The sequence below is a fragment of the Salvelinus namaycush genome, chromosome 15 (assembly GCF_016432855.1).
Source record: "Salvelinus namaycush isolate Seneca chromosome 15, SaNama_1.0, whole genome shotgun sequence".
Classification (NCBI taxonomy): domain Eukaryota; kingdom Metazoa; phylum Chordata; class Actinopteri; order Salmoniformes; family Salmonidae; genus Salvelinus; species Salvelinus namaycush.
Genome location: NC_052321.1, coordinates 5,679,116 through 5,698,871, shown reverse-complemented (window position 1 = coordinate 5,698,871; position 19,756 = coordinate 5,679,116). Strand labels below are relative to the sequence as shown.

Here is a 19,756-nt window from a genome sequence, read left to right as displayed (position 1 = left end):
TCATCACCTAGTCACACACCATATCATTATAATCATCACATAGTCCCACACCATATCATTATGTCATACATTAAATAGTCAACAGAAATGGACAACACTGAGATGGCTTCAAGATGGCTGAAGTGTTTCTCTGACTTGACATATCCTTCAAGTGTAATACGCCTACAGTCTTTCTGACCACAGGCATCCTGATGGATCCTGTGTTTTACCAACCCCCCCCATACATTATTATCAGTACATGTGACTATACAGTGTAGCCTACCTTTGTAGAGCATCCACACAATAATGAGACCATTCTGGTCACTCGTGGTAAGCTTCTGGTACTGCTCATTCCACGTCACAACCTGGACTGCACCTGTGTCATACCAAACAACAAACAGAGTTCAGAGGTCCCACTGGCTCCCAGAAAGAGGCATAATAGCACTTTACTTACCACTGTGGCCTTCAAGTGTCTGATTCATTGACAAATTGCTGGGTGCTGCAAGTCCTTTGAGTTTGGCATCGTCTGTTGAAAGTTCACAGCGCCAAAGAGAACAAGAGGTCATGGTTTTTTTTTTGTGTGTTTTTACAATTACAGCGGCAACACTATTGTTAGGCTACTTACATATATAGGACACTCCTAATTTCTTTATAGGATACTAGTACAGTAATTCCTAACACTAAGTAATTATTCCTTAAGTGTTTCTTCTTCTCTGGATACAAAAAGTGCCAATTTTTGCATGATTTGAAATGCTCAAGCCTAAACCAAGCCAATCTCGTCCATATATTTATATATCCAATCCATATATTTATAATTCCATTCCTTTACTTAGATTTGTGTGCATTAGGTATTTGTCGTGAAATTGTTAGATATTACTTGTTAGATATTACTGCACTGTCGGAACTAGAAGCACAAGCATTTCGCTACACCCACAATAACATCTGCTAAACACGTGTATGTGACCAATAACATTTGATTTGATTATCTAGCCTATAGTGAGTTAAATAAGCCTGTCAACATCACACGCTTCTTGAATCATATCATAGCTCTAAAGTAGCCTAATACAGAGAAGCCCGAGCAAATAGGTCCCTGACACCATTATACTGCACTTCCACCTAAGACTTACCCCACACCAGTGTTTTATGTTAATGTAGGCTCTAGTGTAATTGTGTTTCCATCGGGAGTGTGACACTAGAGACTTGGGGTGAGCAGAATCAACAGCCTCTGCATCATCAAGACAGTTGCTTTGTGACAAGGTGTTACAAGTCCACAGTTAGCCATTGTTCTGTAAATGCCAGCTGAAAAGTACCGGTGGCCAGGCCTTAGCCCCAAGTCAGAGCAAGTCCGCCGGGGCCATGGTCCCGTGAGACATGCGTGCCAATGGAAACAGAAAAGTCTGAACCCTTTAGGTAACACACTGGGGTAAAGCTCAGATAGAAACTCACCATCCTACTTTCTAATTGACATAATACTGCTGGCAGAATATGTCTACTGTTGCCAAGCTGATTTTGGTTTTAAACTGTTTTTCACATACAATTAGCTACTCTAGCTCTGTTTCACAAACATTTGGAATCAGGGAGGCAGGTAGCATCACGGTTAAGAGCGTTGAACCACTAAACCTAATTGCTCCTGTAAGTCACTCTGGATAAAAGTGTCTGCTAAATAACTCAAATGAATCTGAATCAAATGGGTTTGGAAACATTGCATAACATAGCTCAGATGGTACTCTCAGCAAATTTCAATTTATAGAGGTAACTTGTGTTGGAAAGCTTGTTCACCTGTCTGTGTCTCCAGCTTCAGGACTTTGAGAAGACCCTCATCCCCTCCACAGGCTATAAAGCCTTGGTCTTTGTTCCATGACACACACTTCAGCCGTATGTTGTTGGGGATGGCAATCTGAGAGGGGAAGAGGATTGTGCATTTAGATCAAATTGATTATAACTGGTTGTTACTGTTGTAGGCAAAAGGGACATTGATTGTATTGCTTATGCCAACAGGCTCTGACAAATGTTCCTGCTATCCCAGTTAGTAACATGCACAGTATGACTAACGTTAGTTTACAGGTCTCATAACTAGCTAGCTAGCAAGTAGTAAATGGCTGGCTCAAGCATGCAAGAGACTGTGTGCATGATGGTGATGAATACAATATTAGCCTAATCATAATGACATGTTGATGCGGCTCTCGTCTTGATAGGCAACAAGTGAGAGACGTATGGAAGCTTCACGCGTATCAACAAAACTATCTGACAGCTAAATGTCACCGAAATGGATGCCTACCTTCTTACTGAGATAAATAAACATCGTTGCTGCCAAGTGACTCAACACACGTTCACTAGAACTTGCTTGCTAAAGCTAACATTAGCCAGCTAGCGATGTTAGAGAGCTAACGCTAGCAACTTGCTAGCTAGCTTATGGAAGTAACGTTAGCTAGCTGGAGATTCAGTCACCGTTGTCAAACAGTTTACAAACAAACTATTCTAGAATATAGCTAGCAAACTCCGCGCAAGATACATTCATAGGTGAGAATTTATTTCATCTCATAGCTATGGGTTTCCTTCATAAAATAAATTCACAAGCCAGATTTTTTTTGCAGCACTTCGACTTCGCATTCATCTGTATCCCTGGTAACCACACACCGGAAAGCTCTTTGTCGAGGCTTCCGCTCTCAACATTGCGGTAATTGTAGTCCATCATTATTTATATCTGTGCTGTGTTGTAGTCCTTGTTCGTTGCACTCCCTTCTGCATGTTTGTCTCTTTACTCCAAGTTTATTATCTCCATGTGTAACGGTTTATCTTTACGTCCGTCCCCTCGCCCATACCCGCTAACTAGCTAGCCATTTCACATCCGTTACACATGCACTGTTCCCATTTGTGTATGTAAACACTTCTGAAATGGGAAATGCCAGAGCCATGTATTAGAATATCTACAGAATGGCTCAGTCTGGGAAATGTTTGGCAACATTATGTGCATACTTTTTATCATTAGGGCTAGTCTGTAAAATTCCTTGGTCATGTATGGCTCTCAGTTGGTAGGTCATGGTGCTTGCAACACCAGGGTTGAGGGTTTGATTCACACGACCACCCATACATGAAATTGTAGTTACAACTGTATTCACTTTGGATGTAAGTATGCAAGCATGACCTAAAGTTGTTTTGGATAAAAGTGTCTGCGAAATGGCATATATGAACTTGACAATCCCTTTTCAGTCTCTCCTTTTTTAGGGGGGGTTAATTATTCTCGATACAAATTGTTTAGTAGCTGGTGGACTTGGAGACAGCCAGCAAAGGTATTTCTTATGTTTTTTTATATTGTGCTTGACGTATATACAGTATATGCATGTAGCACTTTAATCTTTATGACAAAAAAATATGGACAGAAACAATGTTAATATGAGATTTGTTCAAAATATGTATTTAATGTGTACATTTGTACAAATATCCAAAATAGAACACTAGAAAATAGAACAATAGAACACCATATATTGACAGAAATTATATTCCGTGTGTCTGTCATTTATCTTGCACCACAATAAGGAAACAAATCACTTGTCAGTGATGGAGCCTGTATTGCTTCCTCTTTATTATAGGTGATGTGGTGGAAGATGGAATGTTGTTAAACTGGAAAGGTGCCACCACGGGCAGACAAATATTGTGCAAAAAAAAGTCAACTTTGGTCTTTGTTCCTAGTTTTAAAAATGAAATGGGGGACATCTGTTGTGAGCAAATGAAACATTATTGGCCATGTCATTCAATGGTAAATACATTGTTTTAGATCTAAAAACACATATATTGAAGGAGGGTATACAGTACGATAACTCCAAAATGGACTGTTGTCAATAATGACGGTCGCTAAAAATAGGAAAACTATACAGCCATTTTAGATTGAGGTTAACTGGGTGAGCTCTGAATGGTCTCTCTGCAGCGTCCTCTTCTTTAGAATCAACGCCTGCCTCCAAACTGGGTCACTTTCCTCGATAGGTCATCAAGTGGAAATAACAGTCAAGGAAATAACTTGTCTTCTTCAATGCATATACTGAAGTGTAATAGGGAAGTGTAACAGTTCAAAGTAGACTAATATGCACATGGCCATACAATATTGCAGCTGGTGGTAGTGGCTTTGAGATCTTGTGTAAAGCCCTATATAAATACCACCCTTACCCATTATAAAAACGACCGGTGAGGTTAAAAGGATATGTTTGTTGGTCAGCTGCTTTATGGTGGATTGCATCTTCATCTGGAACGCAATCTGAGCCTCACACATACAGGCGTCTTCACTCAGCTCATTCCCACTCATCTCATTCGCGTCCTCTGAAAAAGACATCAATGGCAATAATGAATAAATGCTACATTTTTTATGAAAAACTTGACATTAAGTTACTGCAGTTACCAATAAACAACTTATCTTTTAGCTTTTCCTGTATTATTTTGGTCATCTAAATATGATAGGCTACTCAGTATTACGCACAGGAGGTTGGTTGAGTAGGATGGGCTCGTGGTAATGGCTGGAGCGGGATAGGTGGAATGGTATCAAATACAGCAAACACATAGTTTCCATGGTTTCCGTGTGTTTGATGCCATTCCATTCACTCCATTCCAGCCATTATTATGAGCCGTCCTCCCCTCAGCAGCCCCCTGTGTTACACAGTAGCTAGAAACATAAAGTGTCACTTCTTTCACACCTAGGGATCTATTAAAATCATTTTCCATAGTGGTTACAAGGAAACGAATTGTGTAGTTACAAATTGCACAATGCAATCAAATATTACATTTCCCTGTTACTATGAGGTTATTGGAGCAACGTAATGTAAAGTGTTACAACTAGTTCACTTAATGTAAAGTCAAAACTTCCAATACAGACAATGCATACAGTCAAGTAATGTCAAGTAGTTAGTCAAAGATCAGGTGAAGTTTTTTTAGATCATCGAGGGGAAGTCAATGGTAAATCAATTGGGTTTGGCAAAAGGTTAACAATCACTTCAAAGCTTTAATCAAGGCAGTAGGGCCAGCCATTCATTCAAGCTTTAACCAAGGCAGTAGGGCCAGCCATTCATTCAAGCTTTAACCAAGGCAGTAGGTCAGCCATTAATTCAAGCTTTAACCAAGGCAGTAGGTCAGCCAATCATTCAAGCTTTAACCAAGGCAGTAGGTCAGCCATTCATTCAAGCTTTAATCAAGGCAGTAGACAAGCCATTAATTCAAGCTTTAACCAAGGCAGTAGGGCCAGCCATTCATTCAAGCTTTAACCAAGGCAGTAGGTCAGCCATTCATTCAAGCTTTAATCAAGGCAGTAGGTCAGCCATTCATTCAAGCTTTAACCAAGGCAGTAGGTCAGCCATTCATTCAAGCTTTAATCAAGGCAGTAGGTCAGCCATTAATTCAAGCTTTAACCAAGGCAGTAGACAAGCCCCTTCATTCAAGCACTTGTTCATCATAACACAAACCCATCATGTATACTTTGATTTTTCAAGGTCTCCCGTAGATGTGAAACAAACCACAGGTGACTGCATGCAATTTGAAATACCCAGGCATCAGTCCAACAAACGTATGAGGCCAAACACAAGTCAGTCGACCAGGCTCCTCCTTTGGGTCCTTCTCCTGGATCTAGCTGTTGTTCCCCTAGCGGCTAGCTCATGCTGCACCTTCCCATGCGTATCCATTTCCTTCTTCCTTACAGTGGCAGAACTTGCTCTTTATGGAGTCCACGGTGCTAAAGTCAGCCGAGTGAACGTAATGCTGGTTGTGGGGCTCAGAGGCAATCTCCAGGAGCTCGCTCTCCTCCGTTTAACCCACCGCGTACATCTCCACACCTGAGAAAAGAGAGAAGGAAGACAGGACAGGACAAAGGTCACTCTTTAGACAAACTCAAAATTGTGATAGGGTGCATGATATACATCGGGTTGGATGTTTAATTATTACACAGCTACGGTAGGAGGAAACATACATTCATATAATGAACTCAAAAAATGTACTGGATGAACAAACAAAAAAAGTGAGTCATTTTAGAGTTTGGAGTTGTCATCTTACAATTTCAGATATGTTCAACTCAATAAAATGGTGTTACATTATACTGTTTAAGAAAAAGGTCTCTCACCTTGCTCTTTAAGGTTCCAGGCATGCTCCGAGATGTCGTTTTGCAACTGTCCATCCGTCAGCACGATGGCCACCCGGGGCACTTTGGCCTGGTGCCTTCTCCCTGTGTGAAGCTCCTGTCCAGCAGGTGGAGCAGGACCAACACGGAGCCCATGTACAGAACACCTCTCACTGCCTTCTTGGTGGTTTAAGGTGAACTAGGTCCGGACTGAGCTGGTGTACTGGATCAGGTCAAACTGGACAGTGCCAGCACCGACTCATCACCAGCTCAAAGTTGTCCAGGCGGACGCTCTTGGAACCGTCGATAACCAAGGCAGGTCGAGAGCTCTAGCCCTGCAGCCCGGGCTACTCTGCAGCTCTGTGGGTTTTAATGCTAAATAAGCCACGCCGACGCATCACAACAAACTCACCATGTATTAGCCATATAAGGTGAAGAGGGGACAAAGCAATGTTAGCTAGCAAAGATGGCGTAAACGCATTGGATAGTGGCATGCACAGTGCTTGACTTTGGCAGGAACACACAGGGACTGAGTTCCGGGAGCACCTTAAATGTTCGACATCATGAGTTTCTCCACCTCTTGTAGAATAATAAATATAACAGTACCAGCAGCCAGAATGACTGTGGCATCTATTTCAGTCCACTTCAAGCACTGGGCATGCATACCATAACAGCAGCACTTAGGATTTCTAGCCTATGAATTCTGAAATAAAGGTGCACCAACCGTTGGAACCTGATCCATTTTGGTTTGGGTTTTGGTTTTGGTTCTGGTTCTGGTTCTGGTTTTGGTTCTGGTTCTGGTTTTGGTTTTGCAAAGAACCTGCTGCCAAGTGTAAACATAAGACAAAATCTTTCACATTAATATTGACCTTTGCCCCTAAATACGAGGCTTGTTTTGTTACCCTCCCATTTCTGTATTACACAATAAATACAGTAAAAATGTCCCCTGCACACAAAAACATTCCGGTAACACTTTATTTGAAGGCTACCTACATAAGTACTTCATAATACATTCATAACTCATACATGACATAACACCTTCATAAGCAGTACATGAGCATTTCATAAATACTTATGTCAACAATCGTTGAAATCTGCAGTATAAGTATCACAAAAATCAACCTGTGGTTGTTGGGAAATGCTTGCTTATATATGGGTTATTCATGGGTTATGAATGTGTTATGAAGTCCTTATGTAGGTACCTATCGAACAAAGTGCTATCCACATTCCCGATAGAGGCTTGTGGTCCTTACGTGAGCATGTTTTCTTGTCTGCATTCAGTGTATAGCCTTCTCGACACTTGCAGGCGTACGAGTTGTTGTTGTTGTTGTTGACACATATGTGGTCGCAGTCGTGTCCCAGGGCACAGGCGTCCACACCTGTAAACAAACATCCTCACAGCTGATTGGTTTAGTCTGACAACATCATCACCTTGAACAGGATTAATCAGGTTAGAATTAATTCAGGTAAATTATTAATTACTTTCTAATTGGTCAATTGAGGGTTATCATACGGAATCTATTATTTATTTTTTTATCACTGTTTCACATTAAATGTTGAAATAATTATTACTATTAGTCAATGTTTTTTGGGTACAGGTGCACAACACCAGTCCTCGGGAGCTGCATCTGCTGGTTTCCATTCTTGATTTTTAAACAAAAGCTAGTTTAGACCTGGGAAACCAACAACTAGTTTAGACCTGGGAAACCAACAACTAGTTTAGACCTGGGAAACCAACAACTAGTTTAGACCTGGGAAACCAACAACTAGTTTAGACCTGGGAAACCAACAACTAGTTTAGATCTGGGAATCCAACAAATAGTTTAGACCTGGGAAACCAACAACTAGTTTAGACCTGGGAAACCAACAACTAGGTTAGACCTGGGAATCCTACAACTAGTTTAGAACTGAACTGGGAATCCTACAACTAGTTTAGACCTGGGAAACCAACAACTAGTTTAGACCTGGGAAACCAACAACTAGTTTAGACCTGGGAAACCAACAACTAGTTTAGACCTGGGAAACCAACAACTAGTTTAGACCTGGGAAACCAACAACTAGTTTAGATCTGGGAATCCAACAAATAGTTTAGACCTGGGAAACCAACAACTAGTTTAGACCTGGGAAACCAACAACTAGGTTAGACCTGGGAATCCTACAACTAGTTTAGAACTGAACTGGGAATCCTACAACTAGTTTAGACCTGGGAATCCAACAACTAGTATAGACCTGGGAAACCAACAACTAGTTTAGACCTGGGAAACCAACAACTAGTTTAGACCTGGGAAACCAACAACTAGTTTAGACCTGGGAATCCAACAACTAGTTTAGACCTGGGAAACCAACAACTAGTTTAGACCTGGGAATCCTACAACTAGTTTAGACCTGGGAATCCTACAACTAGTTTAGACCTGGGATTCCAACAACTAGTATAGACCTGGGAATCCTACAACTAGTATAGACCTGGGAATCCTACAACTAGTTTAGACCTGGGAATCCAACAACTAGTATAGACCTGGGAATCCTACAACTAGTTTAGAACTGAACTGGGAATCCTACAACTAGTTTAGACCTGGGAATCCAACAACTAGTATAGACCTGGGAATCCTACAAATAGTATAGACCTGGGAATCCTACAACTAGTTTAGACCTGGGAATCCAACAACCAGTATAGACCTGGGAATCCTACAACTAGTTTAGAACTGAACTGGGAATCGAACAGCTAGTTTAGAACTGGGAAACCAGGTATGTTTCCTGGGTGGTCAGTAACATTAGTAGGTGTCAAGGACTGAAAGAAACTAAAACCAGCAGGACTGAGGCTCTTATTCAATTGTGCATCGCTATTATAGGAGGACTTGCAAACATGACTTATCTCTCACCTAAGCCTGAGCACTAGCCTCATTCTCTTACCACACAGCGTTTCCCTGAACTTGGACGTGAGCTTCTCGATGACGCCGTAAGTCTCCACGTAGAACACGTGTTCGTCCAATGGCAGACTGGCCATGAGACGCAGGGACTTCATGTCCGCCCTGTCCACCCCGACTGCGTAGATCTCGATGCCTGCCGCCCTCGCCGCCGCGGCAACCTCCTCCACCGTGTCCTGGGGCCGCCCGTCCGTCACGATGATGGCCACCTTGGCGATGTTCTTGTTGGTTAGCCGGGCGCCCGATCCCTCGGTGAAGGTCTCCTCCATGGCCGTCTTGATGGCTAGCCCCGTCATGGTGCCAGCCGCTAAGGATTCGATGCGCGCCAACGCTGCTTTCAGGCCCGGCTTGTCGAAGTGCGTCTTGAGCAGGAACTCAATCTTCACTGTGCTAGCGTAGTTCACAACGGCAACACGTGTGGCGTCTGCGCCAATCTCGAGGGTGTCGACCATGTCAGCCAAGAAGATTTTGACCTTCTCAAATTCTTGGGGGCGTACGCTACGGGAGCTGTCGATGATGAACACCAGATCTAGGGGGCGGCTTTTGCAGTGGGTTTCTGCGAGGGAAAAGAACGTGACATAGGTTTTTACCACAGAGGGTGAAATGGTTTGCTCTACACACTTTGACAGGGAACTGCTAGCCAGACATCCTCTGTCATATACACTGAGTGTACAAAACATTAGGCACAACTTCCTAATATCGAGTTGCACCACCCTTAAAACAGGCTCAATTCATCGGGGTATGGACTCTACAAGGTGTTGAAAGTGTTCCACAGGGATGCTGGCCTATGTTGACTCCAATGCTTCACACAGTTGTGTCAAGTTGGCTGGATGTCCTTTGGGTGGTGGACCATTCTTGATACACACTGGAAACTTTTGAGCATGGAAAAACCCAGCAACGTTGCAGTTCTTGACACACTCAAACCGGTGCGCCTGGCACCTACTACCATACCCTGTTCAAAGGCACTTAAATATTTTGTCTTGCCCATTCACCCTCTCAATGGCACACATACACAATCCATATCTCAATTGTCTCAAGTCTTCATCTACACTGATTGAAGTGGGTTTAACAAGTGACATCAATAAGGATGTATAGCTTTCACCTGGATTCACCTGGTCAGTCTGTGTTATGGAAAGAGCAGGTGTTCCTAATGTTTTGTACATTCAGTATATATATCAAACACATTCAGGCTTCACATTCAGGCCTGGAGTTGCTTAAGGTTTTAGCAAGTCACCTTATTAACATGTGCTACTATTTAAAAAAAGATTGGATGGGAACGTTAGTTTTTAAGCGGGTGATCGTGCATGCTTCTTTACACACAGCAACGATATGCTACAAAAAAAAGCAGTAAAAATAAAAGTCTAAAGGAATCTGAAGTAATAAAGGAATCTGAAGTAAAGTGGATTAAGAATGGATACGAGATGAAACAAAGCTTCGTTTCTGACCTTTTCTGAGGGAAGTAAACATGGTAACTAGGGACGGCAGATTGCCTAGCGGTTAGAGCATTGGGCCAGTAACCGAAAGGTTGCAGGATTGAATCCCTGAGCTGACAAGGTAAAAAAAAAAAATCTGTCGCTTTACTGTTCCCCGGGTAGGCCGTCATTGTAAATAAGAATTTGTTCTTAACTGACTTGCCTAGCTAAATAAAGGTTAAATTTGGAAGTCAATTCATCCCATGTAGTATAGTAAGCACATGTTTATCCTATTTCTCTCAAGATTCACCTGCAGAGGACATTAAAAAAACAATAGTGACTTTTACCACAGCACCTGCTCAATCATTGAACAAGATAAGAGACTGGAAAAAGAAAGGGATAAGAGCACCAACAGAAGGGAGGGGTGTCAGATTTCTTCCCAGCAATCAATCAGTCCTTGAGGGGTTCATTAAAAATGACTTTTTGTTCTTCTTATACCTGTGACAGCACTGATGATGACCCCCATCATCAGTGCTGTCACAGGTATAAGAAGAACAAAAAGTCATTTTTAATGAACCCCTCAAGGAGGTGAGCTGGAGGTACATGACTGGTGGCCATTTCCTGTGTGGCTGCTAGTACTAGTGATTATCGCCATGTGCTTTGGGCCACCACCAGGGAGGAAGATGCAGTAGAGCAATGGTTATTGTTTTTGGTCCAGCGCCTATGGCTTACATGGTGATGACGTGAAGTACAAAAAAAACGCGTATAGCCTTAAGCATCAGTAAGAGGCTGGCTGCTAGCCTTAAGAATCGGTCCTGTCTGCTAGCAATTGAGTACAGATGCAAAAAAGCTGATGAAAAATGAAAAATAAAGATTAAAAATAAAATTTCTACAGTAGTAATCGACATCATACAGTATCTTGTTTTCCATTTCTCACAATGTAACGTTAATGGGTTCTGAACTTTTAACTTTGAAATATAATAGCCGGAAGGATGAATTTAGCCCAAAGGACTGAGTAAGTTAGCCTACACATTGACAGTCCTTCCTTTGATGTGCTATTTGGTAACATGTTTCTACTAATGAATTTCTAAATGTATGTTATTGTCTGGCAAGATAAGAATGTATATTTACAGTATCAAATCATTTATAGAATTCTTTATTCTGTAATTCCAGACGACTGGCCAATACAGGAGATTTGATTACATTCGAAACTTTAATGCACATCATACATGGACGTTAATGGCAAATTATTAATTTAAATATATTATAATCTCAAATATAATTTAATATAAACAGCAGTCTGCGCTGACTATTCCAAATATCGGCTACCGCTGTCTGCACACTATAGACAGAAAACATTGGCCTCTCTACAGAATAATGGACAAAGCATGAAAATTAACCAAGCTCCCAAATCAATAGTTCTTTGATTCTGAGATAACTGAGCTGGTTGCTGAACATTCCAAATGTGTTGCTGACCTTGCTGAACACTCTGAAATGGTTGTTGCTGTTGGAAGCTCCGCTGAAACGTTTGCCGTGGCACGATGGGGCTGTCTGCCTGATGCTGCCGAGGATGGTATCCTCCATAAAGTCGGTATGTTGCTTGGACTTCCAGGGCAAGGAAGGAAATGCAAAAGACGAGTCCTCCGATTAACGATGTCATCCTGTGGCAGGCAGTTGGTTCTTTTAATAGGTCCGTATCAAGAGGCAATTCATAATACTAAACCACGAGTACAATCATCTGCTCTCTGGGGGCATATTTAAGTATCTCCGGCCGACACACGTGGGAGAAAGTTGTCCAATCGAAAATTAGATGTGGGAAGAAAAGATCACAGTTCGGTGTTGGTTCGGGGCAGGTGTGTGACCTGCTTTACGCACACTAGGCTAGGCAAACGATGTGATGGGGTTGGAGAGGATGCAATTTTGTTTGCCATTGTTCATGCAATGTGCGACCCCGAGCGTCACATACAATCACATGCAAGCTTATTCGTGAGATCAGTTTTATTCTCAATTTGATATGCATAAATTATTTTTATTAGAACAAATAAAACTAAAACACATCTAGTATAGCTACAATTGATGTATAATAATATTCGTTTGGGTATATTGTTCTTTCAGCTTTATTACAGGTTATTAAAACCGACAGTTGTAATTAAAAACGGAAATACTACCGTTACAATAAAAAAAACGTTTATTTTTAAAACGCTATAAATTTATTTGCTGACATTTTTCGATTGTTAATGAATATTATTAGTGAAAATCATGAACAAACTTGTTGTCACGTTCCTGACCTGTTTTCTGTTATTTTGTATGTGTTAGTCGGTCAGGGCGTGAGTTTGGGTGGGCAGTCTATGTTATGTGTTTCGTGTTGGTTAATGGGTGACCTGATATGGTTCTCAATTAGAGGCAGGTGGTTTTCATTTCCTCTGATTGAGAGCCATATTAAGGTAGGTGTTTTCACATTGTTTGTTGTGGGTGGTTGTTTCCTGTATCTGTGTTTGTTGCACCATACGGGACTGTATCGTTCGTTCATTTTGTTTGTAGTCAGTACTGGTTCGTTCGTTCTTCGTTACGTGTAAGTTCGTAGTCCAGGTCTGTCTACTTCGTTTGTTGTTTTGTATTGTTGTTCAAGAGTTTTTCCGTCTTCGTCTGTTCCTTGTAATAAATAATATGTATAACTCCAACGCTGCATTTTGGTCGAATCCTTGCTACTCCTCTTCGGATGAAGAGAAGGAGGAAGCCCGTTACAGAACCACCCACCAAACCCGGATCAAGCAGCGGGACCACGAACAGTGGTCCACGAAACAAGGATTGCAGGATTTCTGGAGTTGGGAGGAAATCATAGAAGGAAAAGGACCATGGGCTAAGGTGGGAGTGAATCGCCGCTCTGGGGAGGAGAAGGAGGCAGCCACAGCCCAGGAGCGGAGATATGAAGGTACGCGGCTAGCACGGAAGCCCGGGAAGAAACCCCAAAAATTTCTTGGGGGGGGGGGGCTAAGAGGTAGTGGGCCGAGGGCAGGTAGGAGACCTGCGCCCACTTCCCAGGCTAACCGTGGAGAGCGGGAGTACGGGCAGACACCGTGTTACGCAGTAGAGCGCACGGTGTCTCCTGTACGTGTTCATAGCCCGGTGCGGGTTATTCCACCTCCCCGCACTGGTAGGGCTAGATTGGGCATTGAGCCAAGTGCCATGAAGCCGGCTCTTCATATATGGCCTCCAGTACGTCTCCTTGGGCCGGCTTACATGGCACCAGCCTTAAGCATGGTGTCCCCGGTTCGCCTTCATAGCCCGGTGCGGGTTATTCCACCTCCCCGCACTGGGCGGGCGACGGGGAGCATTCAACCAGGTAAGGTTGGGCAGGCTCGGTGCTCAAGGGAGCCAGTACGCCTGCACGGTCCGGTATTTCCGGCGCCACCTCCCCGCCCCAACCCAGTACCACCAGTGCCTACTCCACGCACCAGGCTTCCAGTGCGTTTCCAGAGCCCTGTTCCTCCTCCACGCACTCTCCCTATGGTGCGTGTCTCCAGCCCAGTGCCTCCAGTTCCGGCACCACGCACTAAGCCACCTGTGCGTCTCCAGAGCCCTGTACACACTGTTCCTTCTCCCCATACTCGTCCTGATGTGCGTGCCCTCAACCCGGTGCCACCAGTGCCGGTACCACGCACCAGGTCCATAGTGCGTTTTGAGAGTCCAGTGTGCCCTGTCCCTGCTCCCCGCACTAGCCTGAAGGTGCGTGTCCTTAGCCCGGTGCCTCCAGTTCCGGCACCACGCACCAGGCCTACAGTGCGCCTCATCCGGCCAGAGCCATCCGTCTGCCCAGTGCCATTAGAGCCATCCGTCTCCCCAGCGCCATCTGAGCCATCCGTCTCCCCAGCGCCATCTGAGCCATCCGTCTCCCCAGCGCCATCTGAGCCATCCGTCTCCCCAGCGCCATCTGAGCCATCCGTCTGCCCAGTGCCGTCTGAGCCATCCGTCTGTCCCGAGCCATTAGAGCCGCCCGTCTGTCCCGAGCCGTCAGAGCCGTTAGTCAGTCAGGAGCCGCTAGAGCCATTCGTCAGTCAGGATCTGCCAGAGCCGCCAACCAGACAGGATCTGCCAGAGCCGCCAACCAGACAGGATCTGCCAGAGCCGCCAACCAGACAGGATCTGCCAGAGCCGCCAGCCAGCCATGAGCAGCCAGATCCGCCAGCCAGCCATGAGCAGCCAGATCCGTCAGCCAGCCATGAGCAGCCAGATCCGTCAGCCAGCCATGAGCAGCCAGATCCGTCAGCCAGCCATGAGCAGCCAGATCCGTCAGCCAGCCATGAGCAGCCAGATCCGTCAGCCAGCCATGAGCAGCCAGATCCGTCAGCCAGCCATGAGCCGTCCAGCCAGGATCCGCCAGAGCCGTCCAGCCAGGATCCGCCAGAGCCAGCCATCCAGAACTGCCCCTCAGTCCAGAGCTGTCTCTCTGTCCGGAGCTGCCCTTCAGTCCGGAGTTGCCCCTCTATCCTGACCTACCTCTCTATCTTGACCTACCTCTCTATCCTGACCTACCTCTCTGTCCTGAGCTACCTTATCCCGGTGCTGCCCCTTATCTCGACGGTACCCTTTAAATTAAGTGGGTGGAATAGGAGGGTGGTCATTCAGAGGGGAATACGGAAGATGGGATTAACTATGGTGGGGTGGGGACCTCGCCCAGAGCCTGAGCCACCACCGTGGTCAGATGCCCACCCAGACCCTCCCCTAGACTTTTGGTGGTGCGTCCGGAGTACGCACCTTGAGGGGGGGGGTTATGTCACGTTCCTGACCTGTTTTCTGTTATTTTGTATGTGTTAGTCGGTCAGGGCGTGAGTTTGGGTGGGCAGTCTATGTTATGTGTTTCGTGTTGGTTAATGGGTGACCTGATATGGTTCTCAATTAGAGGCAGGTGGTTTTCATTTCCTCTGATTGAGAGCCATATTAAGGTAGGTGTTTTCACATTGTTTGTTGTGGGTGGTTGTTTCCTGTATCTGTGTTTGTTGCACCATACGGGACTGTATCGTTCGTTCGTTTTGTTTGTAGTCAGTACTGGTTCGTTCGTTCTTCGTTACGTGTAAGTTCGTAGTCCAGGTCTGTCTACTTCGTTTGTTGTTTTGTATTGTTGTTCAAGAGTTTTTCCGTCTTCGTCTGTTCCTTGTAATAAATAATATGTATAACTCCAACGCTGCATTTTGGTCGAATCCTTGCTACTCCTCTTCGGATGAAGAGAAGGAGGAAGCCCGTTACACTTGTTCACAAAAATAGAAGCCACTGGAATTTGGTTAAATTGGTAAAATAATAAAGAGTAAAATCATTAGTTGGACATAACAAATTTATTCTGGACAAAACTGTACCTCTGAAATGCTTGTGCTCATATTAAAACTGTATAATTTTACTTTGTTTATGGAAAATCCTGAAACAAATTCCAATAATCTTTCCATAATGCATATTATTATTTTAGCAGAAAGCAAGACGGTAGAGGTGTGCAGGGATGAGGATCGTAGGGAGGACAAAGTTACAAGGCTGCTCTTGAATTATTATTGAAATGTGTTGTGCTTTCTGGCACTGCCATAGTATCATCCACTGGCTGACTAGCTGGCTGCAACCTGGTCTCTGAGAATTTCGTATTATTCTTTACGTAAATCTGGAAATCAATTTATTTTGTATGTTATGTTTCATATGGTATGTATTAATTTGTTGTTTTCCATCACCAATTTCTTATGATATGTTAATAATTATGATTCGTCTTATATGTTAAGAATTTGAAAAACATACAATATGTTACGAATTCTAGCTAGGTGGCTTATGTTAGCTAGCTGGCTAAGGGTTAGGGGTTAAGTAGTTAATAAGTTGATAATCAGCTGAAATGCTAAAGTTGTCCGTGATGAGATTGGAACTCACAAAGTTTGGGTTGCTAATTAGCTAAAATGCTAAAGTTGTCTGTGATGAGATTCAAACTCACAGCCTTTGGGTTGCTAGACATTCGCATTATACACCTACCCATCTACCCCAACCAAACCACTCTTCTTTCATTTTTGCCTTAAATAACCATCTGTCTTATGTAACCATACCAAACATAACATATCATACTAATTTGAGTGTCCCAGATATACATTTACTATGTTACGTCAAGTCTATGAGACCAGGCTGCCCAAGTGGTCGCATTTGAGCCCTGCAGGTCTGATCTGTGTTCATACAGGGAGGAAGTGTATCAGTGGTGACACAATGTGGACCAACTGGTTCCTACACCTCGACTCTCACACAGTGCGCCAAACAAGGAAGAAGGTGAGCAGAGCCAAGCACAAGGAAACCAGATTCTATTGGCCTGTTTCAGCATGTATTTGCATATTTCCCTTATGGAATGGCTACTCTCTGAAGTTAACTCGGATTATCCTTTTTAACAACTTCATTTTTAGAAAGGTTGGCAATGAGTCAAATGTACCAAACTTGGTGTACTCAGTTGGAAACAGATGGAGGATGGAGACAAGATAGAGAGCAGACCTCAACACAGAGGGTGCAAATAGATCACAACTGTAAAATTGTGTGTGTGTGTGTGTGTGTGTGTGTGTGTGTGTGTGTGTGTGTGTGTGTGTGTGTGTGTGTGTGTGTGTGTGTGTGTGTGTGTGTGTGTGTGTGTGTGTGTGTATGTGTGTGTGTGTGTGTGTGTGTGTGTGTGTGTGTGTGTGTGTGTGTGTGTGTACACGTGTGTGTGTACACGTGTGTGTGTGTACACGTGTGATAGTTGCTGGTGTGTGTGTCTGTTTGTGTAACACCAGAGTAATACAGTATATCCATGTGCTGTACTTACATAGAACGCTTTAGTTAGAAAGGGAATTAAGAGGTCAGATTTACTGTACTTGAGTTAAGGTTTGACTGACAACCAGACAGGGTTGGGGTTGTCTATTCTGGAGACATACAATCACATTGAACAATGTTTCCTTCAGATAAAAAGCTCTTATAGAAAAGTCTTAATTTGTCAGTAACTGTTTAAAAGAAGGACTAAATGTTAAGAACAAAGGTAGGTAGATAATATGATGAAGTCAGTCCCTCCAGGAATTTTCGGAATCTTTTTGTTATAGTTAGGGGCAAAAATGCTTGATTTTGTGGCAACAATTCTTACATTTTGCATGGCAATTTGCAAAGATTTTTGTCAAATTTGTACAGTAATAGTGCTTGGAATTGTAATGTATTTCCCAGTCCATCTAGGGCTTTTCTATAAATGGAATGGATAGAATGTAGACCAGCATGTTGCTAGGCTGCTGTGTTCTAGAGAATAAAATGGGTAGAATGTAGACCAACACGTTGCTAGGCTGCTGTGTTCTAGAGAATAGAATGGGTAGAATGTAGACCAACACGTTGCTAGGCTGCTGTGTTCTTGAGAGTAGAATGGGTAGAATGTAGACCAGCATGTTGCTAGGCTGCTGTGTTCTAGAGAGTAGAATGGGTAGAATGTAGACCAGCATGTTGCTAGGCTGCTGTGTTCTAGAGAATATAATGGGTAGAATGTAGACCAACACGTTGCTAGGCTGCTGTGTTCTAGAGAATAGAATGGGTAGAATGTAGACCAGCATGTTGCTAGGCTGCTGTGTTCTAGAGAATAGAATGGGTAGAATGTAGACCAACACGTTGCTAGGCTGCTGTGTTCTAGAGAATAGAATGGGTAGAATGTAGACAAGCACGTTGCTAGGCTGCTGTGTTCTAGAGAATAGAATGGGTAGAATGTAGACCAGCACGTTGCTAGGCTGCTGTGTTCTAGATAATAGAATGGGTAGAATGTAGACCAGCACGTTGCTAGGCTGCTGTGTTCAAAAGAATAGAATGGGTAGAATGTAGACCAGCACGTTGCTAGGCTGCTGTGTTCTAGATAATAGAATGGGTAGAATGTAGACCAGCACGTTGCTAGGCTTCTGTGTTCTAGAGAATAGAATGGGTAGAATGGGTAGAGTGTAGACTAACACGTTGCTAGGCTGCTGTGTTCTAGAGAGACAGAGAGAGAGACAGAGAGAAAGGGAGGAAATACATTTTGTGAAGTTGGCTAATCTGACATTTACACAACAATAGCACACAACAATAGCACACTAAAAAGGATGTTCATACTTTCTGTGCGTCTCCTCGGGCCGGTGTACATGGCACCAGCCTTACGCATGGTGTCCCCGGTTCGCCAGCACAGCCCAGTGCGGGTTATTCCACCTCCCCGCACTGGTCGGGCTACGGGGAGCATTCAACCAGGTAAGGTTGGGCAGGCTCGGTGCTCAAGGGAGCCAGTACGCCTTCACGATCCGGTATATCCGGTGCCACCTCCTACGCACTAGCCTTGAGGTGCGTAGCTACAGCCCGGTACCACCAGTTCCGGCACCACGCACCAGGCCTATAGTGCGCCTTGAGAGTCCAGTGTGCCCTGTTCCTGCTCCCCGCACTCGCCACGTGGTGCGTGTCTCCAGTCCGGTACCACCAGTTCCGGCACCACGCACCAGGCCTACTGTGCGCCTCAGCAGGTCAGAGTCGGCCGTCTGCCCAGCGCCGCCTGCGCTGCCCGTCTGCCCAGCGCCGTCTGAGCCGCCCGCCTGCCCAGCGCCGTCTGAGCCGCCCGCCTGCCCAGCGCCGTCAGAGCCGCCCGTCTGTCCCGAGCGGTCAGAGCCGCCCGTCTGTCCCGAGCGGTCAGAGCCGCACCGTCAGTCCCGAGCCGTTAGAGCCGTCCGTCAGTCAGGAGCCGGTAGATCCGTCCGCCAGTCAGGAGCCGCCAGAGCCGTCCGCCAGTCAGGAGCTGCCAGAGCCGCCCGCCAGTCAGGAGCCGCCAGAGCCGCCAGCCAGTCAGGAGCTGCCAGAGCCGCCCGCCAGTCAGGAGCCGCCAGAGTTGCCCGCCAGTCATGAGCTGCCCGCCAGTCATGAGCTGCCCGCCAGTCATGAGCTGCCCTCCAGTCATGAGCTGCCCTACAGTCATGAGCTGCCCTACAGTCATGAGCTGCCCTACAGTCCGGAGCTGCCATTCAGTCAGGAGCTGCCATTCAGTCCGGAGCTGCCATTCAGTCAGGAGCTGCCATTCAGTCAGGAGCTGCCATTCAGTCCGGAGCTGCCATTCAGTCCAGAGCTGCCTCTCTGTCCGGAGCTGCCTCTCTGTCCGGAGCTGCCCTTCAGTCCGGAGCTGCCCCTCTGTCCTGAGCTACCTCTCTGTCTTAAGCTACCTCTCTGTCTTAAGCTACCTCTCTGTCTTAAGCTACCTCTCTGTCATGAGCTGTCCCTCAGTCCGGAGGAGTTTCCTCAGTCTAGTGGGGACCTTTGTGAAGGTTCCTAGGCCAAGGTCGGCGGCGACGGTCGCCACTCAAAGGACGCTAAGGAGGGGGACAAAGACAATG

At 44.9% G+C, this 19,756-nt stretch overlaps 2 protein-coding genes across 2 annotated transcripts in view; both read right to left on the bottom strand.

Moving 5' to 3' along the window:
* The window catches only part of wdr35 (WD repeat domain 35), a 59,145-nt gene extending 56,557 nt beyond the window's left edge, over positions 1–2,588 (bottom strand). The window contains exons 1-4 of the mRNA XM_039009250.1: positions 2,258–2,588; positions 1,759–1,876; positions 434–505; positions 263–355 (exon numbers count right to left, since the gene is read on the bottom strand). Coding sequence (XP_038865178.1) covers positions 263–355; positions 434–505; positions 1,759–1,876; positions 2,258–2,281 — 307 coding nt within the window. The 5' untranslated portion in view covers positions 2,282–2,588. The remainder of the gene's footprint in view (positions 1–262; positions 356–433; positions 506–1,758; positions 1,877–2,257) is intronic.
* Positions 2,589–3,921: 1,333 nt separating this feature from the next.
* Positions 3,922–10,932, bottom strand: LOC120059739 (matrilin-3-like). Its single transcript, XM_039008793.1, has 5 exons — positions 10,905–10,932; positions 8,981–9,550; positions 7,324–7,449; positions 4,177–4,290; positions 3,922–3,968 (listed from the first exon to the last, which is right to left on the bottom strand). The coding sequence occupies exons 1-5, from the start codon at positions 10,930–10,932 to the stop codon at positions 3,922–3,924; spliced, it is 885 nt and encodes a 294-aa protein (XP_038864721.1).
* Positions 10,933–19,756: the final 8,824 nt, after the last annotated feature.

Bases quoted from the DNA above. Each gene is read 5' to 3' on its own strand.
- LOC120059739 (XM_039008793.1), bottom strand. From the start codon at position 10,932: ATGGGGGTCATCATCAGTGCTGTCACAG. The intron at 7,450-8,980 runs GTAAGAGAATGA...GTTTGTTTACAG, and splicing joins GTTCAGGGAAACGCTGTGTG to GTGTGGACGCCTGTGCCCTG. The intron at 3,969-4,176 runs ATATCCTTTTAA...TGTTATTTCCAC, and splicing joins AAAGCAGCTGACCAACAAAC to TTGATGACCTATCGAGGAAA.